This window comes from Botrytis sinoallii (genome assembly GCF_014898435.1).
Source record: "Botrytis sinoallii strain Bc 23 chromosome Unknown BSIN_002, whole genome shotgun sequence".
NCBI lineage: Eukaryota > Fungi > Ascomycota > Leotiomycetes > Helotiales > Sclerotiniaceae > Botrytis > Botrytis sinoallii.
In genome coordinates, this window is record NW_024066029.1 from 2,930,877 (window position 1) to 2,956,025 (window position 25,149).

The 25,149-nt window shown below is 43.1% G+C and overlaps 7 protein-coding genes across 7 annotated transcripts; 4 read left to right on the top strand and 3 right to left on the bottom strand.

Annotated features, from left to right (window-relative positions):
• Nucleotides 1-494: 494 nt before the first annotated feature.
• On the bottom strand, nucleotides 495-1,799 carry EAF02_001791 (uncharacterized protein; the record flags this gene model as incomplete). The annotated part of the gene is made up of 3 exons (XM_038897839.1): nucleotides 495-692; nucleotides 819-1,620; nucleotides 1,688-1,799. The coding sequence occupies 2 exons, from the start codon at nucleotides 1,797-1,799 to the stop codon at nucleotides 974-976; spliced, it is 759 nt and encodes a 252-aa protein (XP_038762814.1). The 3' UTR covers nucleotides 495-692; nucleotides 819-973.
• Nucleotides 1,800-2,638: 839 nt separating this feature from the next.
• EAF02_001792 (uncharacterized protein) lies at nucleotides 2,639-4,527 on the top strand (the record flags this gene model as incomplete). The annotated part of the gene is made up of 2 exons (XM_038897840.1): nucleotides 2,639-2,733; nucleotides 2,970-4,527. 2 exons carry the CDS (start codon nucleotides 2,639-2,641, stop codon nucleotides 4,525-4,527), a joined length of 1,653 nt encoding a protein of 550 aa, XP_038762815.1.
• A 562-nt stretch (nucleotides 4,528-5,089) lies between these two features.
• Nucleotides 5,090-7,341, bottom strand: EAF02_001793 (uncharacterized protein; the record flags this gene model as incomplete). The annotated part of the gene is made up of 5 exons (XM_038897841.1): nucleotides 5,090-5,275; nucleotides 5,330-5,684; nucleotides 5,745-6,878; nucleotides 6,938-7,133; nucleotides 7,200-7,341. The coding sequence occupies 5 exons, from the start codon at nucleotides 7,339-7,341 to the stop codon at nucleotides 5,090-5,092; spliced, it is 2,013 nt and encodes a 670-aa protein (XP_038762816.1).
• Nucleotides 7,342-11,606: 4,265 nt separating this feature from the next.
• On the top strand, nucleotides 11,607-13,520 carry EAF02_001794 (uncharacterized protein). Its single transcript, XM_038897842.1, has 2 exons — nucleotides 11,607-12,898; nucleotides 12,974-13,520. Exons 1-2 carry the CDS (start codon nucleotides 11,947-11,949, stop codon nucleotides 13,138-13,140), a joined length of 1,119 nt encoding a protein of 372 aa, XP_038762817.1. The 5' UTR covers nucleotides 11,607-11,946; the 3' UTR covers nucleotides 13,141-13,520.
• A 4,740-nt stretch (nucleotides 13,521-18,260) lies between these two features.
• EAF02_001795 (uncharacterized protein) lies at nucleotides 18,261-20,654 on the bottom strand (the record flags this gene model as incomplete). The annotated part of the gene is made up of 2 exons (XM_038897843.1): nucleotides 18,261-19,041; nucleotides 19,102-20,654. 2 exons carry the CDS (start codon nucleotides 20,652-20,654, stop codon nucleotides 18,261-18,263), a joined length of 2,334 nt encoding a protein of 777 aa, XP_038762818.1.
• A 1,812-nt stretch (nucleotides 20,655-22,466) lies between these two features.
• EAF02_001796 (uncharacterized protein) lies at nucleotides 22,467-23,929 on the top strand (the record flags this gene model as incomplete). The annotated part of the gene is made up of 5 exons (XM_038897844.1): nucleotides 22,467-22,809; nucleotides 22,881-23,148; nucleotides 23,300-23,457; nucleotides 23,508-23,775; nucleotides 23,833-23,929. 5 exons carry the CDS (start codon nucleotides 22,467-22,469, stop codon nucleotides 23,927-23,929), a joined length of 1,134 nt encoding a protein of 377 aa, XP_038762819.1.
• A 144-nt stretch (nucleotides 23,930-24,073) lies between these two features.
• On the top strand, nucleotides 24,074-24,601 carry EAF02_001797 (uncharacterized protein; the record flags this gene model as incomplete). Its single annotated transcript, XM_038897845.1, has 1 exon — nucleotides 24,074-24,601. One exon carries the CDS (start codon nucleotides 24,074-24,076, stop codon nucleotides 24,599-24,601), a length of 528 nt encoding a protein of 175 aa, XP_038762820.1.
• Nucleotides 24,602-25,149: the final 548 nt, after the last annotated feature.

Genomic DNA, 25,149 nt, shown 5'->3' on the forward strand with positions numbered 1-25,149 from the left:
CATCAATGTTTTCTATGTTTCTATGTAGAATCTTAGGCATGTCTACGATAATGAAAGAGAGAATTGAAATTTGAATTCTGTGTTCGCTATTGTGCACATGTGTGAAAGTACATAAATCATACATCTCTTCTCGTCCCACGATTCTCGTATCTATATTCCAAATCTCATAGTTGACAAATATACTCATTACTCACATCCATTGCTATATTATCTATTCCTTTATCTCATCTATATTCTACATTACAGGTAGGTAGGTAGGGTGGGTGGTTGGGTAAGGTTATCCAGGATTCACTATTTTTGACGACAGTCTAGGTAGTATATTCATGAATGACTTCGAGCCCTACACCCCACGTCTCCAAAATTAATTTCACGCATGTATACATGCATGCATGTTATAGATTCTATATTCTTGGGATATCGTTATATTGCATCGAATCGAATCGAATCAAATCAAATCAAGTCACACCTGGGCATAATGTTCATAATCATGATAATAATTCACCTAACGCGCTCTCTTCCTAAACAGGTAAATCTATTTTCCAACCACCATCACTCATAAGCGGATCCGCGATACTTTTCGCGAGATGCAGAAGCTGTTGATCGCAAAAAGGAGCTGCGATGATTGAGAGACCGATGGGCATTTTGTTGGGACCCACGAACGCGGGGATATTGAGGACGGGCGTGTGGATTGACTTTATGGGGTTGGAGAATGTGAGTGGGGGTTGTTGATTGGTTGGTATATGGGTAGAGGAGGAGGGGGCGGGGGGTACTTGGAGACGATAGGAGAATTAGAGGGAAGGGAAAATAAGTATACGCACCGACCAGAAAAAATTGAATACCGAACTCCCCATATCGTACAGACCGAGAGTTGCTTCGTCTGGGACGCTGGGGTGAGAATTGCGTCGTATTGGGTGAGAATGGGAGAAGTGAAGATTTTTCGGATGCGGGTGAAGTAGTCGAGAGCTTGGGAGTATTATTGTGAAGTGCAGGATGGTGTTTCGACGAGAGCGCGGATTTCGGGGTGGAGTTTTGATTTATCCATGTTGTATTCTTGGCGGAAGGATGATTGCGCTTCGGTTTCGTAGATGGTGTTAAAGTTTTGGGTGAGGATTTTGGGATTGGTGTATTCTGGGGGAAAAGGTACTTGGTCAACTTTGATACCGCGGTTGTGGAGAATGGTGAAGGTGGTATTCATAGCGTTGATGGTGCCGGGCCCGGCTTGATCCCACATTGGAGTTTGCATGAATGCTATTCGGGGTTCTCTTATGGGTATGATCTTGTGAGGATGTGTGTTTTTGAGGGAAAAGACATCAGCAAGTAGTTGGAGATCCTCGATAGAGCGAGCGAAGAACCCGAGTGTATCGAGAGAGATTGAACAGATTTTTTGGCCTTCGAGAGAAATCGCATTGCATGTTGGTTTCATGGCAAAAATACCGGTGTACGATGCTGGGCGGATAAGACTCCCGCTCGTTTGGGTCCCAATACTGAGAGGAACTTGGAAATCTGCGACTGCTGCTGCTGAGCCTGTAGATGTTCCGCCTGGAGTGCGGTTTACATCGTGGGGATTGGTAGTTTGGGGACCGCTGTTGAGCCAGGTGAGTTCTGATGTGGTGGTTTTACCTAGGGATGGAAATTATCTATCATAGAAGTATACAAAGTATGGCATTGTATGTGCAGCTGCACGAACCAAAAATGAGAGCTCCAGCATTCCGGAGAATGGAAACTGCGGATGAATCAAAACTGGGTTGATTTCCTTGGTACAATGAGCAACCGAACTTTGTAGGCATATCTACATGCATGTTAATTAATGGGAGCTTGGCAAAGGACTTTTGAACTACCCAACTTTGGTATTAATGAAATCTTTGATCGCAATCGCGAGACCGTGGAGTGGACCCCGTTGTGTGGGAAGAACTCTGTCTAGTGCTCGTGCTTGTCTGAGTATCTGTTGTGCGTCTGAGGTGGACAGAAATCAACATATTGGGACTTTGAATAGTATCTTTCCCTCTTCCGCATCCGCCTTTAACCAGGAGTCAACGATTGTAAGTTTTAAGCAAAGCAAAACTGACCTAGAGATGCCCATGCTTTTACAATATCATTCCTCTGGTCGATACGATGTAGAAGAGAACGCGCATGGTCCTCAACTGTGACAAGATCATCCTTGAGTAGAGAAAGAATTTGGGTAGCACTCAAAAGATACAACTCTGCTTGTCCTGGCATTCTGTATTGATGTTTGGATATTTGAGATGAAGCTGGTAAGTGAGGAAAACTGAGCATGGCTTGAATGGAATGAGAGTGGGTTATATCACGGGCTCTCGATTCAGCCAATTACGATCATTGAAAAAGGGAACTCACGTGAAAGGAGCATGGAAATGTCTTGTTGCATATCTGATTATCAGCAACCGACATGGATCAAATTGGCAACCAGCATGGATGTTAAATTTTGATGATACGATTGGCTAAGATGGCTAAACTAGCTATAATTCTCCTTGACAGGGCTAGCTTTATTATTAGGCGGCGCAATCATCGTACAATCCTTCAAAATATTAATCTTCTCTCCCTCCCCCTTTTGTTACATTCAACACAAAATATTCGACGGTGCCAATTTTTAGTGCATCTTCATTTGATAATAAAATGCATTATGGCTGATCATACATCGTCTGAACCTCCTCCACAGAAAGAAAAGAGGTCTCGGTCTAAATTCAAAAAATCTCGAGGTGCATGCCTCACTTGCAAGTATGTATCTTCCATTTACCGTCTTGCTCAACACCATACCCTTTTGTCTTCTTACTTGGAATATCATGATGAGCAACATTGGTCCGTGTTACTGAGCGGCCTCAAGAACCGCATCATGGCGACTACCAATTGCACTATGTGTACCTCTGATCTCTATTTTCCCCCACTTTCTGTTTTTGCAGTTGCAATCCTCGAAGCACCATTTCAAGGGACAGTCAGCTAACTCAAAGTTTAAGAATTCGACATATAAAATGTGACGAAGGTAAACCAAAATGCATAAAATGCAGCAGTACCGGTCGAATCTGCGAATATCACAATCCTCAAGATGAAGCTATTGTGCTTTCGCAAAACCACGCACAGAGTCGCGTCACCATTGTCCCAGGACTCGGTTCGACTCGCAGTAGTAAAGAACATCGATACTTTGATCAATTTCGTCATAGAACAATGTATGGACTGATGGGTGTTAATCAAGATTCCGAATTTTGGCGTCGGATGATATTGCAACTCAGTGAAGCTTATCCTGCAGTTCTTCATGCCGTGATCGCCATTTCGGCGTTGCATGAACACATATCTAGATCTTGTGCTGCCACCGAGCGAGTGTATCTTCAGCAATATAATAAATCGATTCGGCATATTCGTTCCCTTGAATCTGATAACAAAATACAAGTAACATTAGCATGTTGCATAATATTTGTCTGTTTGGAAAATGCACAAGGTAATCACGAAAGAGCACTGGAACATCTGGAGAATGGATTGCGGGTATACAATGTATGGGCACTACAAGATATTCGACCAGCTGTGAAACAAGCTCAAGAAAAGATTTTAGAAATAATTACTCGATTTGACGTTCAAGCGACTTCATTCTGGGATTCTCGCAAACCACTCTTAGTTCCCGATAGCAATTCCAAAGAGCCCGAATGCGGAGACCGATTCCCCAGTCTACACGCCGCAAGCATCGCACAGCAATTCTACGAACTCCGCATTTTTTATGTTCTCACAGCCGTTTCTCCAAAGACATCTCGTCACGAGCGGCCTGCTACTTTCGAAGCCATGTTTCCACATCGAACTAAACTTCTCCACTCCTTCAATATCGGAATGTTAAATTGGAAACGTGCTTTCGATGGCCTATGCCATGCGGACGCTCATAAGTGGAGCGCTTCTGAAATCCATCGAAGTCTTCTTCTCCAACTCCATTACCAATCCCTCTCTCTCGTCGTCGACCTTCGCGCAAATTCAAGAGTAGAAACAGATCTGTTACCTGCATCCGAAACCCAACGTTTTCAAGCTATTATCGACATTTCTCGCTCTGTGATCATGCATGCAACATCAATGTATAATGATAACTTCCTCACAGCAGATGGAGGAGTTATCGCTTCATTATACTTTATAGCTATGTCGGCTCCAAATCAACATTTATATGAACAGGCGATCGACCTCCTGAAAATGGTGAAGAAAAAAGAAGGATTTTGGCAAGCGTCGGCGGTACTAAAAGTTGCGGAAAAGGTGGCTGAAAGGAGGAGAGAAGGGACGGGGGACCATTTACATGGAGGGGTATTAGAATTAGCGAAGTTGGCGAACGTTAAATTTAGAACTGAGTTGTTTCTGGAGAATGAGGGGCTGGTGGAGGGAGAAGCAGGGTTGGCTTACAGGTTGGAGACGGACGGGGGATTCGAGAATAGCGCGTTGGCGGATTCCGGGCTTGCTCGGGAGATAGAAAAGGAGATTGGATTGCCGACGGTCAGTTGTGGAGAAATTCCATTCAGAGATGATGGACTTTGGGAAGCTCTCTTGTAGATTTTGTTGGTCTTAGGGAGGCAAATATAGACGGACCTTGTGGATGGGGCAATTGATGGAAGTGAGTCCGCAATGAGAGAATGTGATCTGCTTGCTCACTCTAGATAGATAATGTATATTTGATAATAAAATCTCTAGATCTACAAACATACTCTTTCCCTCTCCCTCTATTTCACGACTTAAAGTTCAACTCGCCCAAACTTGACTTGAAGTCAACTATTAAGTGGCACAATACGGTATCAGATTACAACATCAGGTTACAACATCAGGTTACAACATCAATATCAAGGTCAAGTCAAAATGATGGTGACGGTAAAGAAAAACACTGTAACACACACGCACACACACACACACAAAGTCAAAACAATAACCTATTTTAAATACTCAATTCTTTTTGTATGAATGACGCCCCCAATGGATTACAATGCATAGCTTTAAAGCTTTCTTTTATTTCACCTACATGTACCTTGCCTTTTAACTCAGGTCCATCCAACCGAACCAATCAAAGAAAAAATCATGGTAAAGTGCAGTATGTCAATTCCATGTCTAGACTTTTAACTAACTACAACTCATCGTGGCCCTCTGGCTCATCATCACCACCTGGTCCACCAGCTCCACTGTACAATTTGCTGGTGATTGGGTAGGCGACGTTGGAGAGTTTCTCCTTTTGTTCTTCAAAGTCCTCGGCGACTGCGGTGGCAGCGTTCTCCTCGAGCCATTCAGTGGCTTCCTTGACGGCATCCAAAATCTAGAGTTATCATTAGTATGAAATAAATTGCAAGTGAAATGATGAATAACTTACGGTCTCCTTGTCATCCTCGTCGATCTTGCCACCAAGACCCTCCTCGTCGTTGACTTGGTTCTTCAAGCTGAAAGCGTAGTTCTCAAGACCGTTACGGGCCTCAATGCGTTCCTTGGTAGCTTTGTCCTCATCGGCGTACTTCTCAGCTTCTTGAACCATACGGTCAATTTCTTCTTGAGTAAGACGTCCCTTGTCGTTGGTGATGGTGATGGACTCGGACTTTCCAGTACCCTTGTCACCAGCGGTAACTTTCAAGATTCCGTTGGCATCAAGCTCAAAGGAAACCTCAATTTGTGGGACACCACGTGGAGCTGGTGGGATACCAGTCAACTCGAATTTACCGAGGTTGTTGTTACTAATAATTTTGTTAATATCATGTTTTTTTCTGAAATCTGTAGATGAGCTAAAAACTTACTCCTTGGTCATGGTACGTTCTCCCTCATAGACTTGAATCAAAACAACTGGTTGGTTGTCGGCGGCAGTAGAGAAGATTTGAGATTTACGGGTTGGGATGACAGTGTTTCTTGGGATCAACTTGGTCATGACACCTCCAGTGGTCTCAATACCAAGGGTCAATGGGTTGACGTCCATGAGAACAATCTCCTCAGTACCTTCCTCTCCGGACAAGACACCACCTTGAACAGCGGCACCGAAAGCGACAGCCTCATCAGGGTTAATACCCTTGCTGGCCTTCTTACCTCCGAAGTACTCCTCAATGAGTTCTTGAACCTTTGGAATACGGGTAGAACCTCCGACCAAAACGATGTCATCAACTTCACCCTTCTTGACCTTAGCGTCCTTGAGGACTTGTTCAACAGGCTTAAGGGTCTTCTTGAAAAGATCCATGTTGAGCTCCTCGAACTTAGCTCTGGTGAGAGTCTCGGAGAAGTCGTTGCCATTGTGGAAAGCTTCAATTTCGATACGAGTGGTCTTTTGGGAAGACAAAGTACGCTTAGCCTTCTCAGCCTCACGCTTAAGTTTACCCATGGTCTTGAGGTCCTTGGTAATATCGACACTGTTCTCCTTGTTGTACTTCTTGGCGAAGTAGTTGATGACTCTTTGATCGAAATCTTCTCCTCCCAAGTGAGTGTCACCGGCAGTAGAAAGAACCTCGAAGACACCGTGATCAATGGAGAGAAGGGAAACATCGAAAGTTCCTCCACCAAGATCGTAGACGATAATTTGACGTTCACCTCCAGTCTTGTCCAAACCGTAAGCAATAGCTGCGGCGGTAGGTTCATTGACGATACGGAGGACGTTTAAGCCGGCAATGATACCAGCATCCTTAGTAGCTTGTCTTTGGTTGTCGTTGAAGTAGGCTGGAACAGTAACAACTGCGTGGGTAACAGTCTTTCCAAGATAAGATTCGGCGACTTCCTTCATCTTTCCGAGAATCATGGCGGAAACCTCCTCAGGAGTGAAGGTCTTCTTTGCTCCTTGGTATTCAACTTGTACGGAGGGCTTGCCATCCTTTTGGACAACGTCGAATGGGAAGTGCTTCATGTCACCTTGAACATCCTTGTCGTTAAACTTACGACCGATCATACGTCTGAAAAGGACACCTGTCAGTTTTGAATACTAGTGAATCAGATGCAATTGAGAACTTACTTAACATCGAAAACAGTGTTCTTTGGGTTGGCAGCAGCCTGGTTCTTGGCTGCATCTCCGACTAATCTTTCTTCATCGGTGAAGGCGACATATGAAGGTGTAATTCTGTGTCCTTGATCGTTTACCAAAATCTCAACTTTTCCCTTTTGCATCACACCGACGCAAGAGTAAGTAGTTCCGAGATCGATACCAATAACTAAATGGCAGAATTGTCAGTAAGAGATATTCTTTTGGGGGGGGGAAAAGTATTGCAAAAATTTACCTGTGCCATAAGATTCTTGCAGAGGGTCCTGATCGGACTGTGCATGTGCTGTTTGGAAGAGAGCGAGGGGAGAGAATAAGAGTACAAGGTAGAAAAGTGCAGACAACCCTACAAATAGGGAAGATCTGTTTCCACTGGCCATGATGATATGTTTACCAAGATGGTTTTTGGGAAAGATTGTGTGTTGTAAGAAAGAAATCTATTCTTGAATGTAGAAAGTAAGAAGGAAAAGGGCCACAGGTGGGAAGAAGTCGACTTTATGAAAGCTTTCTTGATGAAATGGAAATCTGTCCCAAATGAACTGTTGAATTTGATGATTGGTTCGGTTAGGTGATAGGCATGGAAAATAGTTAATCCGAGTCACTTATCGCAGATAATGGAAGAAGCTTGTAGAAAAGGACACACTTGCAGCTTCTAAAGAACAACTTTAAATAACCTCCGCAGGTAAGAATCATTTATTATTCATCATGCGACTCAATTGAGTGAATGAAATAGATGAATCTGGATTCGGAAGTGTATCAGCTGCGGCAAGGCATTGACATTGTGGAGATCTGTCTACTCCTAATCGTCAAGATCATTTTAGCTACCTAGGTTGTTGGGTGAGAGGAGGAAGAAGACACATATAAGGATGTATATAAATAATACATATATACATGCGAGGCGAGGGCACTTTACATCGGTGGTTGATGATACTTTTACAAAGGTAGTCAAGGACACTTCACATACTTATCTCACATTATCTGACATAATACGACCAACATACAAAGTTAGATTCTCAAAAGCATACCTAGTACATTTATATGACTACGTGTCATCAAAGGAAGGTTTTTGGGTAATATTTGCTTAGCAGTAGGTATCACTGGCCTCACTGGCCTTATATCAGTGCATGACATTACCATGACATTACTCAGTAAATTAGATCGAGGCTAAATCGATTGAATTCAGCTTACATCTCCTCTTGCTCAGGTGTATGAGACACCCATTAATCATCTATCATTAGTCGGTTTCAAGGGGCTATGAAGACAAGCAGTGCCATCTGGAATCTAGAAATTTCTACCAATGTCTAGAGTGGTCAATCATTCTACATCGTTGTGTCGTAGGATACAGATACGGTGGATAACTTTTTATAAGATATATAAGATATCACCCCTCACTATGACGCAAACCCCATATAATAAGGAAGAGCTGACCTACCCGTTCCGGTGACCCTTAGAATCTACAGACTGCGGTGTGCAGAGTAATAGCCTAGGTAACTTTTAGATTTTGAAGAACTCGGCTCTTGCACCTATGATAGCTGCCGGTAAAACTTACCTGACATGTGATCCGTTCACGTGCTTGAGCGCACGTGTCCAAGCGGTTCGTATCATAATGATTCGTGACACTCACGTGCTATTCAACTGATTAATGGCCACTGACGAACATCTCAATCTTCCTTTCTCACTCTGTAACAACCTATGTAGAGAACTCAAGCAACATCGTACATTGCCTACAAAGTGTTGTTGTTTCCACTTCTTTCCTCTTTTCTCCTCCTCATCGCCAAGATCCAATCTCACAAATGACACCTAGATCCCATCGGAAATCGTTCTATTCATTAATATGATGCATATAAATCTTAGACATGAAGTGTCAGCTCTATACCTACGTGATTGAGGTAAACATTGCGAAGATCTGAGCTATCAAAATTTCGGGTTACAAAATAGAAAATTTATGTAAGATCGGATCATAATTCTATTGCTTTGTTATATTTACTTTTTCACGCTTTCTTCATGTGCGGCGTGTAAGAGGAAAGATGTCAGCAACGGTGTATCTACAACGGTGGTAGTACAACCTTAATCGAAATCCCTGTTTAGACGTACCTGATACTCTAACATGTGTATGTAGCATTTTCATCCGGCTTCTTCTTCATGCTTATTTATTTCTTTAGTTTTTGCGACAGCGAGAAAAAGTAACTGGTCAAAATCCTCAAGCCTTTCCAGCTCCTCCAGCCCTCCAGCATTCAAGCCATGTGTCAGGCGTTGATACAACAGATCTACACAATGTGTAATCTGCACATAATATCATCATAATATGGCTTCGGTGGCTTTTTCCACTGCCCGATTTCCCTGTTTGGTTCCAGTCCCCTGCCTCAATCATGCTCTTCAACAGAACTAATTTTCTACGGAGTACCCTGAAATTAGCGAATGAGACAAAGTGGTCTATCCATTGCAGTAACTGTGTGGAGAAAATGGTGCAAGCAGCGAGGCGAAACGGTGTAGTTCCCCGTCAGTTTAGTATCCTTTTTGATGAAGATACGGGCAGGAGCTGGTCCAGACTTCTCACAAGGGTACTGCTTCTCCACTGATTTCCCCCCCTTTCCCCCCCCCACTGCCCCCCCCGTATTCTTCATCTGAAATGATATTGCTCTCGCCCGTGCACAAACTGCCTAACGCCGATAGAGTTAAAGAAGATTGTTTATGTCAATTGTACCCACTTCTATCGGGATTACCGTATGATTTGTGCAAAACTTATACCCGGCTCTTAGACCTGGTGGACTCTTTCTCTTATCGCATCTATTATTCACGTATGAAGCCGCTTCCGACTTACAACTTACGACTTACGACAAGCCTTTCCTTGTCGGTAGAGAAAAAGTTGTTTACTGATATGTAGAGGTTATATCATATATGAGCTCCACACCGCTAGTCATTTTGGAGTCAAATACGACTACTGCGTTTAGCTGCATTGATCAAAAAGAATCATCGAAAGATATACTCGGTGTCGACGTCTCTCGTCCGAAAGGTCGGCAAGGTCGGCCTTCATTTAGCAATATTTTAATTAATCAATTAGGAAATTAGATCCTTCCTTGCATAAATGATCACAAAAGCTCTCTGTCAGGGGCTTGGGCTTTCCTTACATGCGCTATGCTCCGCTTGGCGCTCGTGGGTCAAAAATCTTACTTTGAGTAAGGCTGGTTCTATTAGTGCTCTCTGTATATCGAATGATTTATTAGTCTGTGTAACCTGTCCGCGGCTGTTTTTGACAGAACCTAAATATTGACAGCAACTCATTAAACTCATATCGCTTCAATCGCTTCAATATAGGCTTGTGTTTCTCATCTCGTTGGATGAATCTCGGTCTTTCTGCCCTGCTCTCTGCCCTCGTTTATTCCGCTTACCCTGGTAAATTCATTAACGTTACACTCACTCGAAACCCCTCAGCGCTTAAACCAAACTCTGGGGAATTTCTAGGATCTCTATCACAAGAACACACTATTTTGCATGAAACAGAGACCAAACCAGTAAGTCTGACAACTAAGAATAAAATGAAATGATGCTAAATACATATCTTTACCTCACTCCGCCCGTTGGCAGTAGACTTCCGCCCTCTCTGCTAAACCCGGCCCCCAGTATGTAAGGATCCTTCTGCCACCTGTGGGCATGCGAATATTGAGCTGTAACAGATAAAATGAGCTTCCTAATATGTATAAGTGTGTAGTATCGTATGGTACTGTTCCATTTATGTTGGTGACTGGGGCATAACCAGCATTTTGATTTGGTTCCAAATGCTCGGGTCTGAAAATCATCACATGATAGTCATCTGCGTTGGAGGGTGTTCCCTGCCATCTCTTGTAAGCATCTTAATTCATTTTGGAAAGTCCAAGGAAGAAAACGAGGAAGTATTGGAAGAAAGAAAGCAATGGCAAGTGATTATGAGATCAAAGTATACATTACGAATACAAGAGAAAAGAATATACCGATTCGAACGCGCGGCAGAGAAGCGACGGTGCGGCACTCTGTTAAAGGGTTCACAAGAAGGACAATGTGGCGGCAAATTGTTTCTTCAATGAAGTAGAGGGGCGGTAAGTGCGGTGCGACTGTATGTCTGTGCTTTTGGATATCAATTTGCTAAACAAGTAGTAGAGTGACATGGGGAGAATGTGACCAATCTTTTATCATAATCCTTGGCTGATGCCCCAGCACTTAACAGGTTTCATTGGCTGTGGCTTTCATTAATTTCTTCAACGTATATATGCAAGATCCACTTCAACCTTTCAAGTAATGCGGGCTACATTTTCACATCATGATAAAAGAGGAGCATCGTTCGAGAATGGCTAGTTGCAGTCTAATACTTGCGTAGACAATACTACCTGACCTAGCATGACGACTCATCAGATGCAAGATACAAAGATAAAGCCCACCAATGGAAAAATATGCCTGAAAATCAGTACATATTCGCAAGGTTAAACTCAACGCCATACATAAATCAGTCTCAGGTAGCCAATAGTTCCCCGTATCACTTCTTCAAAAACCCAGAGCCACGGTACCTCGCTGCGATATTGCCAAAAGAAGTTTACCTCCGAATCTCTAAATTGCTTAGAAATAGTTGTCTCTAAACTACAAGAACAAAATGAGGAAAAATCAAACACACGACTGCGGTAGCCAGTCGATACACATAAATTATGATGCATGTCCTTGTTGGAGAAATTTGTCTCGCCGCTTGATGCCGACATAGCACTGTCTCAGCAAAGTTATCTGGCATTTCTTCTTTTTCCATACTTTAAATCAAGTTGGTGCTGTGTTGGGTTTCTCTCATAGGGCGTATATAAGGTTCTCTGGCCTTCATAGTTGTGGACATTTATCCAGACCCTGAATTTGCTTGTCACTATCTTCAAACACTTTGTCTTCTTGGACTTGTCCTCCTTCTTCTTCTTATCGACACACAAACATCTTGAGATTATTCAACATTTCCTTGAATACTTATTACAGCTAAAATGACTCTGAGAGTGGAGCCGTCATCTCAAAAAACCTCAACTGTTATGGGAATTACATCTGTTGTTAACAACCCTGAAGAAGTTGTAACTCAGAAAATGAACATTCTTATGCTTTTGAACCCTTCGGATTCCGAAGTAAGATCAGAAGAACACTCTGATAACGACATGCCTGATTCGAAAATGGATCTTGAAACTCAACACCACCAGCCTTCGACCTATGTACAGCAGGTATTCAACAGGCATTCTTCGGAATCTATATTCCAATATCAAGCTCGGCTCGAAAGAACCGAAGCTCAAAATCATGCTCGTCTCAATGCTACACGAAGTGGAAGAACACAACTTCCTCCGGCCCCTATTCATAGCCGTCCCTTGTCGTTCAATCCGATCAACGCCCACCATAGATTCACGAACCCGTATCCTTTACCCCCAATCTATTCCCTTCCCAGTGACAGATATCACTCCCAATCTCCAAGTCATTGTCACCATCATGATCGCCATCAGCTTTCCCATCGTCGTCATTCCCAACCGGTCTCTCGATCTGACAAGAAGAAGCCTCGCAGCAACAAGGCTTACTCGCTTGAAGAGGTCGATTTCATTCGGTACCACAAAGAAGACTTGAACAAGCACTGGCCCGAGGTTCTACTTTGCTTCAGAAAACGCTTCAGAGGATATCAAAGAGAGTCAGAGCAATGTCTTTCATCGAGATACTACAGGGATAACAACATCAAGATGTACGATGAGAGCGGCAGAGTAATGCGAGATGAGAATGGAAGAATCAGATATATCTCAGCCAAGGTTAGAAGAAGAGGAACGCCAGCGGGAAGATTAGAAGGAATACCATACACTCTTGTGCAAAAGCATCCAGAGAGAGCCATGAAATATTCTTGGGTCTCGGAACAGCACAGGAATGAAATGAGAATATTGGCAGAAGAGACGTCTGATCAAGAACGAGGTACGTGCTTTTACCTCCATATTCTATTGATTCCTGTATGTGTATAGCTCGACAGACAACTAATAACTATGACAGAACAATTCAACTCACTGAGAGCACAACAGTTGAGAAAGGATGAGCAAGAACGAGGCGCGGTTGACACCACATCAGAATCTATAGATGAGTCCATGGATGAATTCAGCGGCTATGAAGACTCGCCTACACCATCCATTGCTCAATCTTCCCCTCGATCTTCCCCTTGAGCTGTTTTCTCGTTCAATCATCTGTTTTATATAAGCCTCTGGGGGATTTAAAAGCTAGTGGTGTGTTCTCGAAAAGGGTTTTTGGTTTTTGGGTTATCTACTTATTACGATGTTGGATCTTGTTTTGTTTTGTCATTATTCATTATGTTTGGAACTTTGGTATATTGGTATGCTTCACTGCGTGTTTAAAGTTGGAAATGTTGATTGATTCCCGTACACATTATGGTATAATGCTAGATTTATGCTAGTTGGTACAAAATTATGACAAGGAGATGACTTTAATGATTAGAAACAGGCTTTCTTCACACGCTTTCTTCTCCATAATTGTGGTTACTATTAGTGCACAAAATGATATTGTGTTTTTGGCCACAATAAAATGATGGAATCTGGGCAGTGAGATAGTCGGAGTGGATTCAGTCATGATTCCTGTGTATTGTTTGCCATGGATCCAACAATGCAAAATTTACAGTCCCCAAGCAGTTTTGAATATTCGATAGCAATGTGATTTCATCCTCTGCACAATGTTGCACAAAACACTTCGGCATCTTTCTTCCATGGCTATGAAATTGCATGATCCACATCACATCTCATCATGCAGAAATAACGGCTCAAACTTTATCGCCGCCAATAGTAACAATATCAGTACGCTAATCTGCCTGGCAAGTTCGAACTTCATGCTCATAAAGATTGACCACCGTAGACCTTCTAACATAGACCGGAGTTTCTAGTCCACCAATCTGAAAGTCAGCGATGACATGTAAATTGGTTCAAAGTTACAGAAATCTGTTCAATACCCTGCAAGAACCCTGGGCTCATCTCGCGTTGGATCCTGTTTTGTGAACTTGCTAAAAATCTGTCGACTCTTCCCTAAGTCCGTGGACCCGGGAAACTGGTACAAGATTTGGAATTCATTGTAGTAATCAAACCAACAAGCGTGTCACCCTAATCTACTTCCGAGACCCCGGTCTTCGAGAAGATCAGGTTTAATCAGAACAGATTCATCAACTCCTTATTTTTGTTGTCTTTAGACGATCCGAATTGGTTTAGTTGCACATCAACATGTAACGTTTATCCCCAGATTAAATTCCTTTAGCATCTTTCAGTCCAAGCTTCCGGACCGAAGGTTGGACGCTTCCCGGATAAGCACTCAACTTGAAGACAATTTAACATTCTTTTTACCAGGATGGCTGACAGTCAATGTAGCTAGCTCCTTCTCTTCCCAAATTTAAGCTAATTCACCACTTTCACAAAGTCAAGTTACACATGAAAATCACACAAACTAACTTTGATCCAATAAGGAAGGTAGCTGGAACCGCCGAATTCATATCAACCTGAAAATTGGCGCTTTTACTTTCCATACAGAGACATATACGAGCCTCCTGAATATTCTACCAAGACTTTAACCAACATAATTCCAACTCCATCTGCAAGCTCATTCGCCTTATGAAAACGGCATGAATTCACGCTTGAAAGTAGACCCGCTCTTTTAATAAACGACCATTGAACAAACCCACCTAATCTGTCAGAATTCCCGAATACATCATATCTAGTCACCGAGTTGATTACCTCAATTGTTTACCATAAACAATCATAATCACTCGTCCCTATTCATTTTAACCAACAATTCCATGTCCATGTCTTAGAAGCGCCGCAATAAGCATTTTTCCTCCAAACTTTGCAAGTCCCGGAAAATCTTACTGCATGGTCGACACACCCAAGAATGCAAATGCCGTGCCTCAAGCTTCATAGTAGCACTACCATGTAATCCCACCTCAGCCTTCAAACGGTGAGTAAAGAATAGAAAATGCAATTGCGAGGCGGGCTGTGCATTTCGAGCAGCAAACACTTGCACAGACCTTTCGTGATCCGTTCCGTCGGGACTTACATCAGCACCATTACCACACTAAACTGTGCAATGCAACATTGCCCTTTTATCTCATCTCTCTTGGGCACACTCAGATTAGTATCGGATATCGGGTAAATATATCTGCAAATGCAAGAGTGTCACTTCTTGTTAAAATGCAATGTCCAACAGACAAGCTTTCAATGTCCCGATCAGAATATACATCAGTTCAGTTGGTTATTTGTGATTGGGCATGAATAGGGGCTAGTAGTAGTGCTGATGCAAACTTACCTTGTTCAAATATGCGTCTAAGCGAATGGTAGGGGGTCTCCGTGGCAGCGCAGCTGTTGTTGCTTCTCATGAAGTGTATGAACATGGGTATGGATGGCCCGCGTGAAGCTGATATTGTGATATTGTATTTTTGGCGGGGCTTTGTTTTGGGTTTAGGATTATCATTTGGAGAGAAATGGTGGGAGCTGGGAGAGCAGCAGCGAATTATGAACGATCACACGTCTCGAACGTTCTCTCCCTTTGTCCTCGGCCCATCTCGGGGATTCGGGGAAGTGAGATGAATGGTTCAAGAGCATTGACCCTTGGAATAGAGGATTAGACAAGTCGGTATTGATGCCCGGCTCAATTAATTGTCTTCAAGCGAGTTTCTTCGTTTGGAAATTTGAGTGATTCGATGCATATCATTACCAGGGATATTTAGTTCCAGAAGAAGTTGGCCGTTGTCGTTTACCCCAAGAAGGTATCTAATACCCCTTTCTTCTACATGCTGTATCTGCCGAATCTTTGAATATAACCGCGCTAAGAAGGATTTTAATGACCTTGTACAACCTAGCAAGCCCAAATCTTCATGTAGAATTTTCTAGACGCCCAGAAGAATACATCCATGCCAGACGACGACAAGATTTCACAGTCGCCGAATTCGCCGCCGAATACCAACCTGTCGGAATTTGACCGCCAAGCTCGGCTCGGCCACTCCGCTCTCCTCATAGTGACACAAATTCGCGCCAGATCTCCGACGAAAGCCCATTGTAGGCTAATTTTACATCCACTGGCTGAATCAATTCATGCGGCGCAGATTACTCGACAATATCATGCCAACATTCGCTATCAGCGGCTTTGAGAGCCGGCGCAGTAGGCGCACAAATATTCGAGGGTTGGAGATGCAACAGTTGTAAGTTTTTGGCATGCAGTAGGCACAGTGCGTTATCTTCGATCATATTTTATGCCTGCAGTCTTGGATAGCACTTGTCTCACATAGAAACTTGTACAATCAGGATGTGAAGTTGGTGATCTGGATGCGCAGCCGAGTAATTGCGGCCAAGGCCATTATCCTAGATGAGTTGGGATGTCGAGAAAGATCACATCCGCAGTTGTGAATGGGAAATAAGGAAAATATGATCATTGAGTGGGAACACTAATCCCGAGGGTTTGTGTTTGCCGTGGGGGTGGTGATCAGTGATCACCTGCGGTGAGAAGACGATAATTTCGCTGGCAAAAATTCATGACGATCAACCAAGGTGTTTGTGTCACCTTGACTGTGATTAATGTCTCCGAGGAGTTAGATATCACACCATATGTGATTTTGGTGCATGTCTTGATGGCCCAGTTCATATCGACATGTGTGACCTGAGCGTTCTACCCCTCATATGGTATTTGGTTTTTGGGGGTCCGCAATCCACCACCATCCAGTGCCTTCACGTACTTGTGCAAGAGTTTTCGAGTCTCATTGGATTCGTATATTTCCCTTCATGAAAGTGATAGGATATAGCAATGATGTATGTCACTGTGAAGCCTGTACTCCCACAAAAATCAAAAGCCACAAAAAATAAAGGGAAAAAACTGTGTTGGATGCCTGTTTTGAAACTGCCGGAGTATCATCTGATCGAGGCGGGTCATCACTTGGGAGTGCATTGTCTGTTGGAATCTCAAGAATTGTTGTTCTTGTTGGATTTCATTTGCCACGAAATTACATTAGTTAGAGTACAATTCAAGTGCGAAGATGTGAATTTGGGCGAGGTCGTGGATGCCATCAAGATGAGTCTGCCTCTGATTATCATCTAGATACCCTACACACTTACATCGATTCCCCGCGATCTCAGCTAACTAAAGTCATACTAATCATTAGAATCATTTTTGTCCTTCATCAAACGCAAAAAAAAGCAGTTAGCTGTTGGGTTCGGCTCAGGTCCTTAGATGATTCTTCCGCAGTCTCTCTCAAGACACTTCAACATTACAAGCCAGTCTCATCCACAGAACCGCTCAAATTTCTCAACGATCAATTCTGATGGTGAAGACTTTAGATATTATACCTAGTTCAAGGTAATTTTTACGCCATGTTTTGATGGTTCTCCTCACGCATACAATGGCACTCCGTCGTGCAGAAGGAAACATCCCGATTATTGTCGAGTCGACGCCGCTCCATACAGAATATAAGAGGATTACACATACAAGAAAACAGTGAAATTCTAATCTGGGTCAAGTAATAAGATGTCAAGCTTCTAGGGAGACGGAGGTTTCCTCGTCAACTTCAATTAGACGTACCCCGCATCACTTCGACTTTGAATCTTTCACAGCTCTGCGACATGCTAGAATGAATGTAAAACCATCTTTTGACAAGGTCGCACAGAGTCTTTAGGTATAATGCCATTAATTGTGAATACCACCGATATTTTTCACCACTGCATGTGGTCCACAGAGAAGTGCCCGTCGTCATTCGGTAGCAGAATTTAAGCTTCATGACACCTAGCCTAAGTAGTTTCAGCGTCTTAACTCGTGAATGTACTGTGATAAAAGCGTTTCTAATCCTCAAATAAATCATTATCGTGCTAAGTTATTCGCCATTCGTTATTCTGGCATCCTCAACTAAAACTGCACAGGGGCGGCACACCAGACTTCAACACGGCTAGCTTAACCCACTCATCGCCTTGTGCATTGTTAGATCAAAAAATTTCAAGATATCTGAATACAAATCACTATTCAACTAAGGCTTTGTTGGCAGACTTCCTCTTGCTCGTTTATTGTGGCAGTGTTCCGAGATGACATGGCTTGACTTTTGTCCTTGACAAACTTCACTTTCTTATGTGGCAAAGCTACTTGAGTATATTACCCCATTCAAAATCACTTAACACTTCAACGTATCTCATAGTCTTTAAATAATAATGCTAAAATAAACCTACTAAAACTGACAAAAAAAGAATGTAACCTATCACTACACTATCGCAAAGAGCCTCCCGAAAGTAATCCTAAATTGCCCATCCGTTAACCCTTAACCCTTAATACTTAGGCTCATCAACCTCAACTCTTCTGCAACAGCGGCTGTAATTACAGAAGCCTCCTCCAACCACGCAATCTTCTTCTCAACCAGTGCACCAAATCGAGCTCTTGACCACTCACTCGATCCATAAACCATCAAGATATCTAAATTAGCAAGCTTTGCCACCCGGACTTTCATATCAAAAACATTCGTCGTCGCCTCTCTAATCCAATTTGCTCCCTCCTCTGTCTTAAAGAATTTATGCCAAAGAGGTCTATTATCACCTTCCTCATGAGTCAAAACTCTACCTCTAAGAAGATCCTCGAGAACTGCCTTGCATTGCACAACTTTCTCCTCGCATGTACCCATAATTGTTACCTCCATGAGCTTCTCGCCAGAATAATCAGCACGGTACGAATCGCCCCAATGAAGTTGGCAAGAATTCTGTCTGAAGATTTGATGAAGGTTTCCTTGGTTCTGGCGACCGAGTGAATCGATGATGTATCGAGGTATCATGTACTGCAATGCGATTTGATGGCTAACTGTTACATGAATGCTCATGCTTGCACCAACCGCGGTGATCAAATGTCCATTGATTGCGGCAGCCGCAGCAGCAGCTTCGTGGCGGTGTCGAAATGTGATCTGAAGGGAATGCCACGAACCCATGTTGCGATGAATGGGCTGGTATGGGGAAAGCTCTCCCCAGGTTGATGCGAGATGAATGAGAGTGTTGATCATGTCGTTGGCCGGCACATTCCATTCTTGGGGCCATGAAAATAGGATTTCAGTGTGACTATATTCAAAATGATACGTTAGTATAGAGTAGATAAGAGTGTGAATGGGATCCACGTACCCAGCTTGACGATCGTAAATGCCAGGTCCTGACAACTCAAGATTGGAGGGTTCTAATGTGGCCGACCAGTCTACAACTACACGGGACAGGTTGTCCGTAGCTGATTGATGGTCTTTAGACACACGCTCCATTACAGAAATTTGTTTTTCCTCCATGAGTGCTACTGTGGTCGTCTGGTTGGATGATTTGTTTGCCGATAAAACTGGATCTGTAGATTGAACCACAGATGCTTGTTCAGAATCGACAGGAGATTCGATCGGTACTGTGTAGGATGAAGCAATCAATGTCTCCGCAGGAATCGTGGGTAGCATGGTATTGTTCATACCATTGATAGGTGTTTCATCAACCGACTGGTCAAATGGAACTGACTTGACTGGAGTAGACGAGTCATCTGGAACAGTAGACATTGAGGTGTCAAGCGCATCATCAATGGGTGATGGGCTTTGAGTCGCAGATCGGACTGAATCGGAACTATCGCTCATTGGTGTGATATCGCTTGAAAACACATAGCCAATATCATCTGCACTGCCAATGCTGGTAGAAGCAGGTGTGAGCACCTGGAACGATGGAGTTTCGGGAGTAGAATCAGAACTCTCTGATGGAGTTGTAATTCTACCACCTGGCTGATCGTTGGAGGAATCAGTGTTGGTAGCACCAGTATCACTTGTACCGTTTGAAAAGGATCTGAGCTCAGTGGGCGATAGATCAATTTCATAAGAACCTGGATCAATTGATAGAGCAGGAATCTTGCCAGCAGGCTTTTCATGAGCAGAATCCATATCGACGGCAGCTGCAGTGCTTGGAACAGCTGGGGTGTTCATGGTTGCTTGAGCTTGCATAAGGACTGGAGCAGAATTAGAAATCTTTGATGCAACGGTCGTTGTATTGACAGGCTCGTTCTCGGACAATTCAGCGTTGGTAGCCGTCGTGGTCTTTGAAGCCATTGACATAGTCGTAGTAGATTCCGCAAGTGGAAGAGTTGGCATTACTCCAAACTCCTTTGGTGATGCCAGCATGGTCATCTCACCAGCAGGCTTATCCTCAGATAATTGGACTTCGGTAGAACCTTCATCCTTTGAAACATTTGGTGTAGTGGGGGTGACTTTATACTTCTGTGGACGAACTCGAGCAGAGCGAAAGTTCATCAAAGGAGCAACTGTTGTATTGGCAGGCTTTGCCTTGGGCGACTTGATAGTGTCAATTTTTGTGGTCTGCAAATTCTCCGTTGTAGCCACAGTGGATTGAGAATGTTGAAGAGCTGAAGTAGCACTAGTAGCTACCTTATCTGTTGGAGCGGGATGGTAACTAATACAGTTCGATCCGTATCTACATCCACGTCTTGAAAGAAAGTTCTTGCAGGCAGGACGACTAGGCTCGGGGCTCTCTGCAGGAACGGGAGCTGGGTGTCCGAATTGACACTTCAATCCCCACTTGCATTTACCATAGAAGATGAAGTTCTTACAAGGGAAAGGCTGATAAGGACCTATATGCTTGTTGTGGCATTGGTCTCCAGCTATACAGCGGCCGATGGGATAGTGTACACAGATACCCATTTTCTCGTTTTTTTGATGGTTTAATAAAGTATCGTTGGATTTTGGTTTTGATAGTCGGAAGATGTGGGTTTCTGGGTACTTGTGAAAGCTTGAAAGCTTGATGAAAGTTTAGATTGTTATTTGTATTTTGTTTGAATTTGGACAATTTGTAAAAGTGCTTCAAAGTCAACTGTTAAAAGCTTGTGTTTTAAGAGAGGTTGTGATCTGCTGGGTTGGAAGTTCCTTTTATAATAACTTTCCAAAGTTCAGACCGTACTAAGGCTGATCGAAAACGATGCTAGCTGTGCACTGCAGATAGCCAGATACATTAACAGATGCAGTACAGTAATGATTAAGTACAGTAGCTGATCCAGTAAGGCAAATGATTGAGTACAGTGATGTAGTAGATCAATCACAGTAAGGCAGTCCAAAATGCTATAAACACTTCTCGCTGCAGAAATCTTGCAAGATATGTGGTATTGGTAAGATTGAGAACAGGACATGAATTACCTAGGTGTTTATCACATACGTCTCTGTTTGTCAACAGGGGGAAACAAGATGAACACAACTTCAGACTCCCGAGGTCATCTCAAAAAGTTGTATCCGCTTCAGTTGTTGGTTGCAAACTGGTGAATCAGATGTTAAAATTGATACTTCTGAGAATTTGCTATTGCTTCGAAAGTGGAGGTAGAGAGACAAATCACTGCCAGTTTGCAGGTGATAGTATTCCACTTGATACTGTTGATAGCATGTTGTCCTTTCAGTATCATCTGAGATGCTAATGTCTCTGAAAAAAAGAAAGGAAAAACGAAAGAGAAAAGGGAATCAAAAGAATTGAGAAGCTCAATCAGAAGAAGATGTATAAGACCGATCTAACAAACGAAATATTTGAATGGCTGAGAAAACTCACTCTCTGCTATGCGCGATGTTTCTTTTGATTTCTTAATTCGGTCTGAAAACTTCATTGACAACCTAAACTTTGGAGAATGAAACTGAAATAGATAAAAAACAAGACGATGAAGAAAACTTTGATTGCTGTTCTCTTCACATGTTCGCCCAGCTTCAGCCCAACCAATTTTAAATATGAAGGAATCAGGCCCGTCTTCAGGACTGTGATACTTTTGATTAAGCTTATCACCTGCGATGCCACTCTTAATTGGCCAATGCTGTCTTTGACAGAGCTAATATATGTATCGGAGCTTCTTCGTCTGTATTTGCTGAATACAGGTGAAATTGATGAAAGCTCTGCCTTTCACCTTGATAGACTTCAAGTCAGTCCTTTGCTCTCCAAACGCTTCTTGGCACACAAGGGATTAACATGATTAAGTGACCACAGCAGAAACTCAACCGTAGCATCTCAAAAGCCGCGATAATATAGACTTTATATTTTCACAAATGTCGAAGGAGTGATGTTAGGCATCTTGTATTATTAACAGAATAGTTTCAATTATTGTATGTACAAGCTGACCAATCAGATGAATGACAAGGGTGAGCTAGCAATCGCGTAAGCTCTAGCACTTTTAGAGCCTTAGTTCGGTGCAGCTTACATCTTCACATGCCTGTGGCTCCTATGATCGCCAATTTTATACGATGTCTAGATAAGCTTCAATAGGAAGGGAAAAGAGTGTATCTCTCTACCCGAATTAAGCTGGCCATTGGTGATGCCTCCCTGATTAATGCTAACATGGTATTGGCCTGAATTTGAATCCTGGGAACCACATTATATATTGCCAGCATTCGGATAGATAGCATCCTTGAATCAGCAAAACTCAAGCTAAGATAAACGTATTACGAGATTTGGCGCGCTTCGAAAGCTGTTCATAACGACTAATCATGACATCATTTCCAGACAGCATTTCCTCGTCAAAAGACACAAGTCTTATAGCGACTACTTCAGACCCTATCTCTGATGAGAACAACGAAAGCAAAAAAAACATGACGACTCCAGATCACGAATCCCATCATGAAGTTGCGTCGCGCTCTGTAGATGTCAGCACAACCGATAGAGCTTCTCTCGGCACTCCTCCGGAAGTTGTGGCTCATGACTCCAATCACATAACCAATGGGCAGAATGAAGATGTGCCTAGTGAATGGCTTACCGGTAACAAATTGATCGCGGTATCAATTGCTTTTGGAATAGCGGATATTATGGTTGCATTAGACAGCAGCATTTTAGGTACCATCCGACTATCCACTCTACACTTTTCACCTACGAAAAACAACCTGACAATCACGCTTCTGCTATAGCTACTGCATTACTCACCATATCATCTGAATTCAAGGCAGTCAGTGATATTGGATGGTACGGTAGTGCCTATCTTTTGGCACAGACATCATGCCAACCCGTATTTGGGAAGATCTATACTTGCTTCGAGCCCAAGGCAACCTATCTTACTAGCCTTCTTGTTTTCTGTATTGGCTCGATTCTTTGTGCTGCAGCTCCTGTCTCTTCGTGCTTGCTTCTTGGTCGAGCAGTGACTGGGCTTGCTGCAGCTGGAATTCTCACGGGAAGTTTGTAAGTCACTACTCCAGGTTTCTCTCGGATCAAAAATTTGAATCGATGCAAGGACATCGCGCGGTTCTGTATTGACATTTTTTCATAACAATGACCAAGGTGTTGACGCCCCAGCTTTAAGCACTGCTGTTTCTGACCTCATTTTTCGCAGAGCCATTTTTGGCCGTGTGGTCCCCCTGAGATTTAGGCCGCAAGGAATGGCAATCATGGTTAGCATTAGTAGCATTGTATCAATGATAGGCAGCACCGTCGGTGGTATTCTTACAGATTCGGTCCTGACCTGGAGGTTTTCCTTCTGGTTAAACTTACGTATGCTATGCTGCCCTTTAATATCATCAATCAACTGACTGAAAAATTAGCGCTTGGACTTGCCTGTAGTCTCGTTGTCTTTTACATCCTAGATCGCAAGCCTCACCCTGATCATCAGTTACCCATTTCCACGAAGCTATTGAAGCTGGATCCTCTTAGCTTTATTTTGCTACTATCAAGTATGACCTGCCTTTTTGTGGCTGTTGAATTCGGTGGCGTATCCGTCTCATGGTCGAATTCAAAAGCTTGGGGATCTGTACTAGGATTTGGACTTCTTGGGATTTCTTTCATCATTCTTCAGCGACACCAAAAAGAAAAGTGAGAATCTTGATACTCTGCTCTACCTTGCAGGACCAGTATATTAACAGATCAAAGGGCCGTAGTTAATCTTCAAATGATCCGACAGCGAACAGTCGCTATCTGCTATATGTTCTCATTCGCATACGGTCTCGCCATCACTACCCATACTTGATTATTACCAACCTATTTCCAAGGTGTAAAGTATTTCTCGGCTTCTATATCTGGGGTCCTAGGTTTATCGCTCTCCATACCCATGACAATTTTCAGTTTGGTAACTGGCTTCTCAACAACGCGGTGTGGCCATTACGTGCCATTCATGTGGGCGGGAGCATTAATATATGTAGCCGGAAGTGCGCTTCTATATCTGCTGACAACAGATAGTGGTATGGGGTTTTACATCGGCTATTCAGTAATCGCCAGAATAGGATGCGGAATGGCAATTCAAGTCACTTTTATCGCAGTACAAGTAGTTGTTTCGCCTTCTGAAATTGCGCACGCTTGCAGCATGGAGGTTTTATTTCGTCAGCTTGGAAGCGCTATAGCTATCAGTGTTGCTGAGAACATCTTCCTATCATCAACACAAGGCCGACTTCAACAGCTTCTTCCACAGAGTAACGATCCAATCCTCAAAAGCGGCATTCGCGAGTTTGCTATGCTGAGCCAGACACTTCCTCCAGCAGAGCAACAGGAGGCCAAGAGTCTCATTAGTTACGGCGTTAAGCAGGCTTTCATACTACCCTTGACTGCTAGTTGCGTAGCCGCTGTTGCAAGCTGGGGAATGGAACGAATCAAGATTGAAGACGAAAACGAGAGAGCAATAGCCCAAAACATTGAATTGACTTGATGACCCGCGCAAGGTAGGGCTTGTTGACAAGGTATGCCTGATATTCTCATGTCTGCGTCACCACTTGGAATATGAGTAGCACCTGAGAAGGTCGCAAAAGTAGCCAGTGCCGATATCTGAATCGACGCTGGTACATTGGTCACTGAACGCAACTGAGTTAGATTCAAAAAAGTAGTAACACGCATATCATCTAAAACCTCTACCTACACCTCAAGATGCACTGTCCGCACCACAAGCGTGTGTAAGAGCCCGAGCAATGTGATAGAAACAACTCTAGTAACCGCTCTTACACGAACTATTTCCATCCACGACGTTCTAGACGAATCAAATAAATCCGGCAATATCTGATAGATCTGAAATCAACTAACCTATATTCAAAGACACAACCATAACCCAACTTGACATAAATAAGATCATCGGATATCGCATTGTATTGCAACCAATAAAAATAAAAATCAAAGCCCACTAGGACTCTCTCGTACTCCTTACATCATTATCACACGCCTATCTATCGCGCTGTATGAATATACGTTGCACAAGGCCATTCC

What these genes read in the sequence shown, in the direction of transcription:
- EAF02_001794 (XM_038897842.1), top strand. Translation starts at nt 11,947, where the DNA reads ATGACTCTGAGAGTGGAGCCGTCATCTCAAAAAACCTCAACTGTTATG. An exon ending in GACGTCTGATCAAGAACGAG is followed by an intron (nt 12,899 to 12,973) that starts GTACGTGCTTTT and finishes TAACTATGACAG; the next exon opens with AACAATTCAACTCACTGAGA.